Source organism: Narcine bancroftii, chromosome 1 (genome assembly GCF_036971445.1).
Source record: "Narcine bancroftii isolate sNarBan1 chromosome 1, sNarBan1.hap1, whole genome shotgun sequence".
Classification (NCBI taxonomy): Eukaryota; Metazoa; Chordata; class Chondrichthyes; order Torpediniformes; family Narcinidae; genus Narcine; species Narcine bancroftii.
The window spans coordinates 128675834-128689102 of record NC_091469.1 but is presented as its reverse complement, the minus strand read 5'-3'; the positions used below and the strand labels follow the sequence as shown (position 1 = coordinate 128689102).

The 13269-nt window shown below is 45.0% G+C and overlaps 1 protein-coding gene and 1 long non-coding RNA gene across 4 annotated transcripts in view; one reads left to right on the top strand and one right to left on the bottom strand.

The window, feature by feature from the left end:
* Positions 1-6075, top strand: part of LOC138763983 (uncharacterized) — a 33794-nt gene extending 27719 nt beyond the window's left edge. For both annotated transcript variants that reach the window (XR_011357934.1, XR_011357933.1), the window contains one exon: positions 5959-6075. This is a non-coding gene — a long non-coding RNA (uncharacterized lncRNA). The remainder of the gene's footprint in view (positions 1-5958) is intronic.
* LOC138763977 (interleukin-6 receptor subunit beta) overlaps positions 1-13269 on the bottom strand; it is a 100358-nt gene that overhangs the window by 28064 nt on the left and 59025 nt on the right. For both annotated transcript variants that reach the window (XM_069939086.1, XM_069939096.1), the window contains exons 8-9: positions 5920-6148; positions 5647-5826 (exon numbers count right to left, since the gene is read on the bottom strand). In XM_069939086.1, the coding sequence (XP_069795187.1) occupies positions 5647-5826; positions 5920-6148 (409 nt within the window). The remainder of the gene's footprint in view (positions 1-5646; positions 5827-5919; positions 6149-13269) is intronic.

The following is a 13269-nucleotide window of genomic DNA, read 5'->3' as shown; positions in this document are numbered from 1 at the left end:
GGCTCCTTTGGCCCACGAGCTTGTTCCACCCAATTAACGTGCAACCCCTGAAAATGTTTGGAGGAAACTGAATCACCTGGAGAAACCCTTATTTTCTTTCACACATGCCTGGTTTTCTTGGAAGATGCTGTGTACAGGAGTGAAGCCATCTAGATCCTGATTCACCATGAAGTGTACCTGGCAAGAATTTATAAAGGTCAACGGCAGCAGTGGAGCATGCAGGACTGGGACACTGAGCGTAGAATAATACATTTATCTCAGAGGATCTATTAAAATTAGTAGAAGCGCAAGAAATTCTATTTCCCAACAGCTACACCACTGTTCTTGCATGCAACTCGCTTGTGAAAAAAAAACTTATTCTCTGACCTCCTATGTCAAGGAGGCAGCCAGTATCATGAAGGATCCCCATCACCCAGGTCACAATCTCTTTTCACTGCCACAATCTCTTTTCACTGCCATCTTGCGGCTGAAGATGCTAAAGTCAGAAGTCCAGCTTCTGAACAGGTTTTAAGCTCTCGAACCGCTCCTTACTATCCTACCCATGAACTACATGGCACCATAAAAAGATCTGTATGCACTATTGAAATGCCACAATCTTTTTCTTTTACTAACTGCTCATTTATATCTTTTTTTTTCCACAAGATCACAAGACAGAGGAACAGAAGCAGGCCACTAGACCCATCGAGTCTATTCTGATAATCTACACTAAGCTACTCTACACTAGTTCCAATTTCTGGCTTTTTCCTCATATCCCTTGATGCCCTCAATAATGAGATACTTGTCTATTTCTTGTTTAAATACTCCCAGTGATCTGGCTTCCACTGCTGTATGTGGGAGTGAATTCCACAGATCCTCGACCCTCTGCCTAAAGAAGTTCTTTCTAATCTCTGTTTTATATTGATAACCTCTAATTTTCAGACCATGACCCCAGTCCTCGATTCACCCACCAAGGGAAACATTTTACCCGCACCCACCCTATCTAAACCTTTCAAAATACGAATGAAGTCTCCTCTCATTCTCCTCTACTCCAATGACTACAACCCAAGAGCTGCCAAATGCTCCTTGTACGTTAGCTCTTGCTTTCTGGGAATCATCCTAGTAAGTCTCCTCTGCAACCTCTCCAACAACATCACATCCTTTCTAAGATAAAGGGGCCCAAACCTGCACACAATACTCCAAATGAGGTCTCACCAGTGCCCCATAGAGCCTCATCAATACCTTTTTACTTTTATACACTGTTCCTCTTGAAATAAATGCCAACACACCATTCGCTTTCTCCACTACAATTTCACCTGACCTTAACTTTTAGGTTTCCCTGCATGAGGACACCCAGGTCCCTTTGCACATCCGAGGTCTGAATTTTCACCCCATCCAAATAGTATTCTGCCTGTTTATTTCCACTGCCAAAATGTACAACTGTACATTTCTCTATGTTAAATCTCATCTGCCATAATTTTGCCCAGTCTCCTAATGTGTCTATTTCCTTCTGCAACTTTATGGCTTCTACTACACTTCCTACTCCACCACCTATCTTGGTGTCATCTGCAAATTTGGCCACAAAACCATTTATACCACAATCCAAATCATTAATATAAATTGTAAACAGCAGTGGCCCCCATTACCGACCCCTGCAGAACACCACTAGTTACGGGCAACCATCCAGAATGGGAACCCTTAATTTCAACCCTTTGCTTCCTGCCTATACAATTTAATAACTTCCCTGTAATTCCATTGGCCCTCATTTTATTTAGCAGCCTAATATGCGGCACCTTATCGAAAGCCTTTTGAAAATCTAAATAAATAACATCCACAACCTCTCCTTTGTCTATCCTATTTGAGATTTCTTCAAAAAACTCCAATAGGTTGGTCAGGCAGGATCTACCCTTTAAAAAACCATGCTGACTTGGACCTATTCTGTCATGCACCTCATCCTTGAGGATCGACTCTAATATCTTCCCAACCACCAACGTCAGACTAATCGACCTATAGTTTCCTTTTCTCTGTCTCCCACCTTTTTTAAACAGCGGAACCAGATTTGTGACATTCCAATCCTCTGGAATCTCTCCAGAGTCTATCGATTTCTGGAAGATCATCACTAACGGATCTACAATCTCCAAAGCCATCTCTTTCAAAATCCACGGATGTACCTCATCTCGTCCGGGAGATTTATCAAACTTTAATCCGTTTAGTTTGCCTAACTCTACTCCCTGAAGCTTCTGACTGTCCGGGATATTTCTAACGTCTTCCATGGTGAAGGCAGACATAAAATATTGATTAAGTTCCTCTGCCATCTCTTTATAACCCATTACAATTTCCCCAGGATCATTTTCTATATTTGAAAAAACTCTTAGTATCGTTTTAAATATTGTTAGCTAATCTCCTCTCACAGCTCATCTTCTTTTTCCAAATGACTTTCTTTGTCTCTTTCTGTATGTGGCGAAGGAATTCCAGTCCTCTGATTTCCCACTAATTTTAGCTTCCTTATATGCCCTCTCCTTTGCTTTTATCTTAGCCTTCACCAAATTTCTTTTTTCCTTGGAATATATCTATCCTGCATGCCTTTTATTACTTGCAAAATTATCTTCCAGTCCTGCTCTGATCCTCCAATTAGTTTGCTTTCCCAGTTTACTAGACTCAGTTCCTTTTTCATACCTCTGTAATTTCTTTTATTCCACTGAAAAATTGATATATCCAATAATTTTTTTTTTTCCTTTTCAAATTTTCAATTAAATTCAACCATGTTATGATCGCTGCTTCCTAGAGGTTCTATGCCCTTTAACACCCTAACAACCTCGGGTTCATTGCACATGACCCAATCCAGAACAGCAGGGCTTCTCAACAAGCTGTTCAAAAGCTATCTCTTAGGTTTTCTACAAACTCTCTCTCCTGGCTTCCAGTAATTTCTTGTCTTTCCCAATCCCCTGTCATGTTAAAATTCCCCATAATTATCTTGATATTATCCCTGTGGCATGCCCTTTGAATTTCCTAGTGTATCTCATTATCCACTTCCTGGCCACTGTTTGGGGGCATGTATATAACTGCTAATATGGTCTTTTTACCCTTGACACTTCTTAATTCAACCCATAATGATTCTATCTCTTTTGACCCAATGTCCCTTCTTTCTGTTGATTTAATGTCATTACTTATCATCAGATCCACCCCTCCTCCTCTACCCACCTGCCTATCTTTCCTATAGACTGTGTAACCTTGGATATTGAGCTTCTAATCACACCCCTCATTGAGCCTTGTCATACTTTTTCAGTTGAATCTGAACAACCAGGTCATTCACTTTGTTTCTAATGCTAAGTGCATTTAAATATCGTGCCCTTAAACCCGATACCGAAATTGTTCGTTCCGTTATCTTTTTGAACAGCACTTACTCCTGCCTGCTCACCTGCCTTTTCTTTCTGTTGTTATTGAGTAACTCTTCATCATTTATTTCTCTCCCTGTTATAATTCCCTGTCTCCCTACTGTCCCATTCTCTGTACTCTCATTTTGAATTCCCTCCCCCTGCCAAACTAGTTTAAACCCTCCCCAATAGCTCTAGCAAACCCTCCTGCCAGGATATTGGTCCCTTTCCAGTTTAGGTGCAGCCCATCCTTGTTATAGAAGTCTGACCTTCCCCAAAAGTGATCCCAATGATCTAGGAATCTGAAGTCCTGCCTCCTGCACCAACTCCTTTGCCACATATTTATCAGCCATATCTTCCTATTTGTACCCTGTCTAGCGTGTGGCACAGGCAGCAATTCAGAGATTACCACCCTCGAGGTCCTATCTTTTAACTTTCTACCTAACTCCCTATATTCCCTCTTTAGGCCTCATCTCTACCTCTATCTATGTCATTGGTCCCCACTTGGACCACGACATCCGGCTGCTCCCCTTCCCCTTTCAGAATGCTGGGGAGACATTCTGAGACGTCCCTGACCCTGGCACCTGGGAAGCAACACACCAACTGGGAGTCATGATGCATTCCAGCAAACCTCCTGTCTATCCTCCTAACCAACGAGTCCCCTATCACTAATGCTCTCCTCTCAGTCCTTCTCTTCTGAGCTGAGGTGCCAGTCTCTGTGCCAGAGACGTGACCGCTTCAACTCATCCCTGGTAGATCATCCCCACAAGCACTATCCAAAATGACATACCTATTGCTGGTGGGAATGTCCACATGGGTGCTCTGTATCACTGGTCCCTTCCTTTTACCCTGCCTGACAGTCACCCATGTCTCTGCATCCTGTCTATTTGGGGTGACTACCTCCCTGTAATTTCTCTCAATGACCTCCTCAGCCTCCTGAATAACCCACAGTTCATCCAGCTCCAGTTGCAAAACTAATTTTCTCTTTCTGTAAGAGTAATTTAATGTGTCCTATCTGAATTGTTTTTGTTTAAAACAGTTGATGCATAGGTTAATTATAATTATGTGCACAAACCATAAACTAATTACACTGAACAAAGAAGATTTTGCTTCCTGAACACTTTTGGGTGTATTTTATGGATTTTGGGCTACTGATCATGAAAATGTTCATATCACATGCCATTTTTTTAAGATATAATTTGCCTTTAAGTCTACTTCAAGCATATAAAACCATGAAGTGCAATATGCCATTGAAAAAATTATTTTCTGCATTCACATTTGGACTTCTTCCCTGCTGATCTTGGTGCCGTCAGTGACAAACATGGTAAAAGGTTTCATCAGGACATTGCAATCATGGAAAAGTGGTATTAGGACAACACTGCTGGCTGACTATTGTTGGACACTGACATGAGAGGCATCAGATGCTGAGTACAAATGTAAATCAGTGGCAAAACATTTTTAGGTCAGTTGACAGAATGCAATATGTCAGATTATTATGCAATTAAACAGGCTTAATTCAATAAAAGTTAATTTAATGTTTCTCAAACTTCCATTGTGATCCAGCAAATCTGAAATTATCTTTGTGTTCAGCTTGAAGTTGTTGATCAGAATCTACAATTTTTTTCAGGAAGCAAACCTTTTGAAAAAAATTGTTGTCGAGTGTTATGATTTGCCACCAAACTAACAACATACTGTATGCCTCACTGCACCTCACAGCATACTATTGCTTCAATAGTCACAACTCATGGCCTATACAGTACAGTATATGCTTCCAGCTATCAAATCGTGGCAGACTTGTGAAGGCTCAATCCCTACATAAACCAATGTAATACAAAATTACTGCCAGAAGCAACAGACTGTCAATATTGTCACCAAAGGTCCTTCCTTCAGCAAAGTCAGTGGCAAACACGACAACAACGTTTAAATCTAATCCTCCTTCTCGCATCCACTCCCCCACGTCCCCAGCCTCGAAGTCTTTCTGACGTTACGATTCTCAGTTTAGGATTATGGGGAAGTGAAAAAATTGCAATAATACACATCAATATCCTGCTGAGGTAATGCCACATTCTCAGAGATAACACCATTTGGACTAAAACTTTGAGTGGACCAAGAGATTTCCATTTTTATTATCATTGTACAATATTCAACTTGGTTTTGTTACCTTAACCTTTTATTACCGTAAACTTAAGAACAATAAAGCTGAACCCATGTAAGTATTAGGAAGGATTAAAATTGTTTTTTTTCTAAAAATAATCACAGCATGAATAAAACCTGAGGAAAGAAGAAAAATGCTCACCTTTCAGCGTGTAATTTTGAAGTTTATTTCGTATTATTTCCGAATGTATATCAGATGTTGCATTTCCGATGACGGGACCCCAATCAACAACATATTTTTGCATTTTTGCCTTAATTGAATTCCAACGAATAAAAATGCTATCATTCCCAAGAGGAGTGGCATTTATCTTGTTTCTTAGCCCTGCATAAAGTGAAATGTTACAAGATAGGTGAAGCACATCGACCATTTGACAATTCAAAAGTGAGAGGATGATTAATTCAAAAATCCACTTACTCATTTCATTAAAAGGTGGTATCACTTTTTCATCTGCAGGTGACTTTCCGGCAGAATTGGAAGCATGAATTTTGACCCGAAATGATGCTTGTGAAAGATTGAGAGTATATTCTTCATTGGAAGTATTAAAAGTGCTCTCTGCACATTCTGCGACTACAGGTTGCCTTTGAATGGTGATAGTGTATGTTGTGTTTTCAAAGACTGAAGTATTTAAAATTTCGGCGGGTTTCTGAAAGAAGACTCTCCATGAAATGGGTTAAAGGCAACATGTTGAACAAACTGAATGACTTCGTACCACAAGAAGTAATCAAGACTCAGCATTAAATTCAACAGAGAAGCACAAGTAACTGCAATCGGCCTTACCCCCCCCCAGATAGAACAAGGATAAAGTTCCCTAGATTCTCACTTCAAACGAGTTTCCACATCCGGAATATCCTTCTTTATCACTCCTGCCAATTACAATATGATCTTCTCATCAGCCACATGTTCCCTTCCCCAACCCTTTTCAGAAGGGCCACTTGCTTCATGATTTCCTTGTTTTCCGTTAACCTCCACCCTCTTAGGCACCTTCTGCAGCATCCACGGTGTACTTGGTGCACTCACTGTGGCCTGCTCTACTCTGATGTGACCAAATACAGAGCCACTGTTCTCTGTCCACAAGGGCAAGCTGGAACACCCAGCTGCTAGCAATGTAATTCCTTTGACCATCCCACACAGACCTGTCCTGTCCTCAACCACATCCACTGAGGATATATCAAAATGTGATGAACACAATATCATATTCCATCTGGACAGCTTGAAACCAAACAGCAGGAACAATGTATTTTCCAATTTCAAGTAAACCCCCTACCCCTCAGCTGCTTCTATTGCTTCCATCTGTCCTATACCCAATCCTGCGCTTCCTTTTATCTCAAATTCCACTCATCACCTCTTAAGCACTCCCCAGCCCACCTCCCTACCCCCATTTTTATGCTTCACATCTCCCCTCTCACCTTAGTCTTGAAGAAAGAGACCCAACTCCAACATTGACTGTCCTTTCTCTCCATTGATTCTGTCTGACATGTTGACTCCCTCTAATTTAACATTGTTCAAATTCGGCGCTCTGGAGAAGCCTGTTCAAGCAAAGGCTGAATTCTCTTGATCTAACGTAGCAATTCTAACGTAGTAAAATGGCATTGTACAATCTACACTATCGCATTCTTTCAGGAACCTAACAAGGCAATATCAGTCAAAGTCATCTGAGGTTCAGTTCAGGGCAGAACAAAGGTCAGTTAACAAAGTGTTATGAGAAGCCTATCAGGGGAGCTTGTACAGTACTTACATTGGGTGCCGACCTGGAGCCTTCCCTGGAAATTGGCTGCAACGATTGGGCAACCAAAACCTGACTTCAGAGTGGCCCTCACTTCACAATGGATCTGAGTCCTACCTTACAATACCCAATTTTTGAAAGATTGTCTGAGGAACTTGCACCACCAAGACTACATTAGCCAACCCAAAAAGCTGACCTGTCTTCTATTGATAATAACAAATCTGGTTTCTGAGGTTCCTGTTATAACAATCTTGAATTTGATAACTAGATTTATATCTATCTCAGTGTTTAATAACTTATCAGAGCTGCATCTCTCAAATCTGTAACCCTACACACCTAGAAGGAGTGGAACAAAAGGCATCACTCAGTTTCCTTCCAAGTTCCACACATTCTAACACTGCCATTGATGTGAGTACAGGCAGAGAAAGAACAGCTCATTGCGAGGCACAGGCAAGTTTTCCAGGGGTTTCTTCAGCCCCTCTTACTCAGTGACAGATTTTCCTTTTTGGGCAGTTGTGGGGACAATACCTTGTCCGGGGATTGGAATGCATAGGAGGGGGAAAAGGAAGAACGAGAGAGTACCAGAGATGAGGTTGAGGACACCACTGGGTGGCTGTAGAGCATCCCAAAGGAAGCCAGAAGACACAGTCCCATAATGGAGCAGCAAAATAGGTAGGAATCGTGATCAAGTTATGAAGTCAGACTTTAGGAAGTTCAGAAAGAGGTTAAAAAAGCAGGACCTCAAAAGAAGAAACTTTGGATTTTACAGTGTTATATGCTAGTGAATACAGAAATAGGAAGATAGAGCATGATGGAAGAGATTATGTAGGATGGAGGGTGTTAAGTTTCCAGGTGAATTGGTAATGTTTTTGGGGAAGATAAGAGCTCCACAAGTCTGACAGGTTGTAATATTAACAGCCAAAGCACCACATCCATGGGGGCACAAGGAGGGCAGCGGAAAAGGCCAGGAGAGATGTGTTGCTAGTCCTGTTGAGGAAGATTTTTAAAAACTTGGTCGGGAGTTAGGATCCAGAGGGTAGAATCAAATGGAAAAAAAAAGAAAAGCTGAAAATAGATGACAGGGGTTCAAATAAAGGGATTTGAGGATGACTTGGCAAAGAAAAAAGTAATAGAGAGCAGGTATGCTAGCCTCTATTAGTCAAGGGATTAAGTTCAAGAGCAATGAGGTAATGTTACAGCTCTATAAAATTCTGGTTACACCATACTTAGAGTATTGCATTCAGTTCTGGTCTCCTCATTAGAGGAAGGATGTAGATGCTTTGCACAAGGTGCAGAGGAAATTTACCAGAATGTTGCCTGGATTTGAGAACATATCTTATGAAGCAGGGTTGACAGAGCTAGGGGATTTCTCTTTGGAGTGACGAAAGATGATTGATGACTTGAATACAGATCCTTTATCCGGACACCTAAAATCCGGAAAGCTCCAAAATCCGGCAAGTAGGGACCAGTGGTTGGGGGAGGCAGCCGAGGGACCATGGTTGGGGAAGGCGGCCGAGGGACAGAAGGTCGGGGGAGGCGGCCGAGGGACAGGCGGTCGGGGGAGGCGGCCGAGGGACAGGCGGTCGGGGGAGGCGGCTGAGTGACGGGAGGTCGGGGGCGGCCGAAGGACTGCAGTCGGGGGGAGGCATCCGGGTGGCCGAGGGACCGGTGGTCAGGGGAGACAGCTCTTGGGGGAGACTGCTGGGCGACTGGAAGGGGGTGGGGGTGGACTTTCCGAAATCCGGAAAAATCCAAAATTCAGTACACACTGTCCTCCAAGGGTTCTGGATAAAGGATCGTGTCCCTGTACAAGATTATGTGGGGCACAGATATGGTGGGCAGCCAGTAGCTTTTTCCCCAGGACATCAGTAGGAAATACCAGAGAACATGTGTTTAATGTGAGAGGAGGAATTTTAGGAAATAATGTCAGAGTAAGTATTCAACTAAAACAGTGAATGGTGGACACCTGGAATGCATTGCTGGGGGAGGAGGGGGGGTGGGTGGTGGTGATGACTGACACAATAGGGACAGTCAAAGACTCTCAGACAGACACATGGATGCAAGGAAACCAGAGAGGAATGGGGATGAAGCAGGAAAGATTAGATTGCTGTGAAGCAGGTTTATATCGGTCAGCACCACATTGTGGCCTGAAGTAAAACACAAAAGTATATGGACACTGTGGTTGAAGCAAAAACAATGCTGGAGAAATTCAGCAGGTCAAACAATAGCAAAAATAAAGATACATAACTGACGTTTCAGGCTTGAGCCCTTCATGATGGTCTGAAGGTCAGACAGCATACATAGAAGGCAAAAGGTGGTTAACATTTTGGGCTGTCACCCTCCATTAAAATCAACTTGGGCAGAGACAAATAAAAACACCAGGGTTAAGAAGTCACTGGTGGGTGTGGTACAGAGGGCTAGTAATTGTAATCAATCTGAAGGACAGAGAATAAATCAATAAATATTTGAGGTGTGTGAGAAAGGTATCATGGGCACTTTTAAATATCGGACAGATTTGACAAATCAAATCGACAAGGATCACTGTGGTGGTCACCGGCCTACTGCAGGGGGCAACATCTGTACCTGCAGGAGTGTACTGCCGGCCTATTGCAGGAGGCAACCTCTGTACCTGCAGGAGTGTAAGGGGACAGGACAACACCTAGCCGGCTGTCAATCAGTCGGCCTGAATGGATCAAGCCCCACCTGGTCGGGTGTCAATCATCCTCCGGGATATAAGCCTGCGCTTGCCTCCCGAAGCCTCACTCAGTGTTTACTGCAGCTACAGCCAGCCTAGCTCTGTGGACGTCTTTGTGGATTAAAGCCTGTTGTCCAGTCTTTACCTTGTGTGAGTCTGATTCTGGCTAACAGCACACCACAATCACCTTGAAGACAAATTCAAAGAGTATATCGAGGGTGGGATCTTGGAGCAACACATTAAGGAACCACCCAGGGAGAAGACTATTTACATCTGATATTGTATAATGAGTAAGGATAAATTAAAAATCTCAAGGTAATAGACCCCTTATGATAGACACACCACATCCATGGAAAGTCATACTGTATTGGGAAGGGTTATGGCTGTCAGGTGACAGCACTGACCTCTACCTAGTCGGAGGACACACCAGCTGTCAATCAAGGTTTGATTCTGTCCCAGCCATTAGTGCAACCCTTGCTGTCGGACCCATATAAATTACCTGGACTGTACTCTCCAGCCTGTCTGTACTTGGCCTTGGGCCATGGCAGTTGTAATTGGATTAACCCTCCTGAAAATGATGTGGGCTTGACCCTCCAGCACTATAATGGTGCTCTTTGTTCTCTCTCTTTGCCAGCTTGGGACCACCCTCCTTCACTCCAGGCCTAGAAATATGGAAGGGGCTGGAGAAACTATGGGTAAGATGTGCACTGTTAAAAGGGTTGGGAGCATTTAATTAGTGTCCCTTGTAGCATAGAGCCGTGCCTGCACTGAGTCAAGGGGTGGTGGGGCATTGTAGTGATTTTTCCCTGATTATTGTATGTACCAGATTATTGGGGTGTGTGTGTGTGTGTGTGTGTGTGTGTGTGTGTGTGTGTGTGTGTGTGTGTGTGTGTGTGTGTGTGTGTGTGTGTGTGTGTGTGTGTGTGTGTGTGTGTGTGTGTGTGTGTGTGTGTGCTATATCAGTTACCATTTCCCACACTTGCCTTCTGTAAATAAAATACTTCCCCGTCAAAACTGCATTCAGAGTCCTTGCCTTTGAGACCTACCAAACCTGTTCCCTCACTCACAACAATTGGTGCTGCAAGCAGGATCTCAAGGATCTTGGCTGGACACAGGTGTGGGGAAATCTTCTAGTACATGGGCAAAACAGCCAGTGCAGGCACCAAGGATAGGATTCCTGGGTGGACCGACAACAGGCAGGGATTCACAAGTCTGGCCAGCATGCTAGCAGACTTCAGTAAGCCCGTGAACGGGTCTGAACAGCTGAACCCTCGTGGTGAGTGAATGGGGCACCATATGGTAGCCCTCCTTAAGGAGTTGGGGTTCCCCAAGGTAAAGGGGAGTCAGAGGGGTACTTACTGGCTGCTGGCATCACTGCTAAGATGCCATGTAGGGATTGTCAATCAGCTGGTGGGAAAGCTGCAGACCGTCTCTGACCAAAAGGACAGGGAAGCAGAAGCCCTGGGGTGGAGCTGCAGAGTGCTGCAGGAGGCACATCTTGCTGCCCAAAGCAAAACAAATGACCTGGAGACCCAAGGCACGGAGGTTGCTTTCCGACTGCTGGAGATCCAGCAGGCACAGGCAGGCTATCAGTCTGGTTGACGGTCAGACCCAATCAAAATTCGAGCCTTGGTCCGGTGGAGGAAGCAGCCGGACACTTGGCTGGGGAACGGAGATATCTGGATGGAGAGTGACGGAAAAGGGAGGGCTGGGAGCCAGGGTCCCTTCACAACCCACACATACTCCCCACCACCAAGCCCTTGCAAGCCTGACCCGTCACCATGCGGTCTCAGGTCCTCTGCCAAGGAGAAGCGAAAAGGAGGAGGTTGGGGGTGGGGGAACACGCCAGGGGCCATTTGGAGATGACTGAGACCCGGGATTTCTCCCTGAAGGAGCTCATTCAACTGGCGGAGTGCCACCACCGGCGGCCAGGTGAACACCTCGCCACGTGACTGCTCAGACTGAGGGTTGAGGGGGGTTCAAACACTGCCTTCTCCCATCAGGAGGCCCTGGGAAACCTTTTTGACTCCCAGACAGTCAACAATGCCCTGCAGGCACCACCGGAGGGAATCTGGAATGGGTCATCCCTCTGGGAACGCGTGGTTGCAGCCATACAAGTTTGGTATCCCACCCGCCTGGAGTGGAACCTCCACGGGAGGCCACACTGGACCACAATAGGTATCCTGGTCATCAGGGAATGAACCCTGATCTACGGAATTTATGAGGGGGCTATCAAGCAAAATTTTATTGAAAATATGAGGGTGACCAGCGCACTGCAGCCCCCAGCCTCGTCAGTTGTCCTACCCTTATGGGTTTGCTACCAGGAAGATGGTTCGGGATGCCATCACCCTTCTGGAAGGGTTGGAGTATATGCTGCAGGAGGTGGCTTCTCTAATCTGCAAGGCAGATTAGAAGACCCGAGCCCCCCTGTGCCGCATAAGCGGCTATTCTTCAACCTACTGCGTGCGAGGATGGACTCCACTAGCATTGATGAGGGTCCCCACATCTGCCCTGAACGCACACTGGAAGGAGCTGTGTAAGGGAAAGCTTGCCCAGGGGAAGACTGGCAGTTGCCCCACGAGCAAGCTACGCACTGGGAGCGGCCCAACCCCCACACTACACAGCCAGTCCAGGTTGTCGCACCCACTGTCCCAACTGACCCCATCTCCCCAGCCATTGAAGCTGAGTTTAAGCAACAGCTGCTACAGGAAATGTCCATGCTTGCCAAGCATGATGAGCCTACCCAGGTGATTGGTGCCCTAGCAGGATACCTGGTCACCACTGCACGACCCGATTTAAAGTTAGTTTTCCTACCCCTCTTGGCACCGGCGAATGGGAAGACTGTGTGGGATGCCATCACCCTCCTGGAAGGGTGAGAATACATGCAGTGAGGGGCACACACACCCAGGTCCATAGGGCAGCAGTGAGGACTGGAAATACATTCCCTTCCTGCTTTACGTGCAGGCAGCTGTTCTTGGATCTGCTGCGCACAGGGGTTGACCATGCCAGCATAGACGGGATCCCGACTTCTGCCATTTATGCCCTGTGGAAAGAGCTTTGTGGGGAGAAAAAAGCCAGGGAAAACCTACAACCACCCTGGGATAATGGGAGATCGGCTAACACTTTTTCAGGGTCGCCTATGCTTTTGCTAGCATCTGTACAGTGACATTGAACTGACTATTGACCACCAAGACAGTTGATCATGCATTATGCAAAAAGGTTGCCACCAGCGTTGTCTCCGCTCCATCCTCAACATTCATTGGAGCGACTTCATCTCCGACATTGAAGTACTCGAGATGGCAGAGGCCGACAGCATCGAATCCACACTGCTGAAGATCAAACTGAG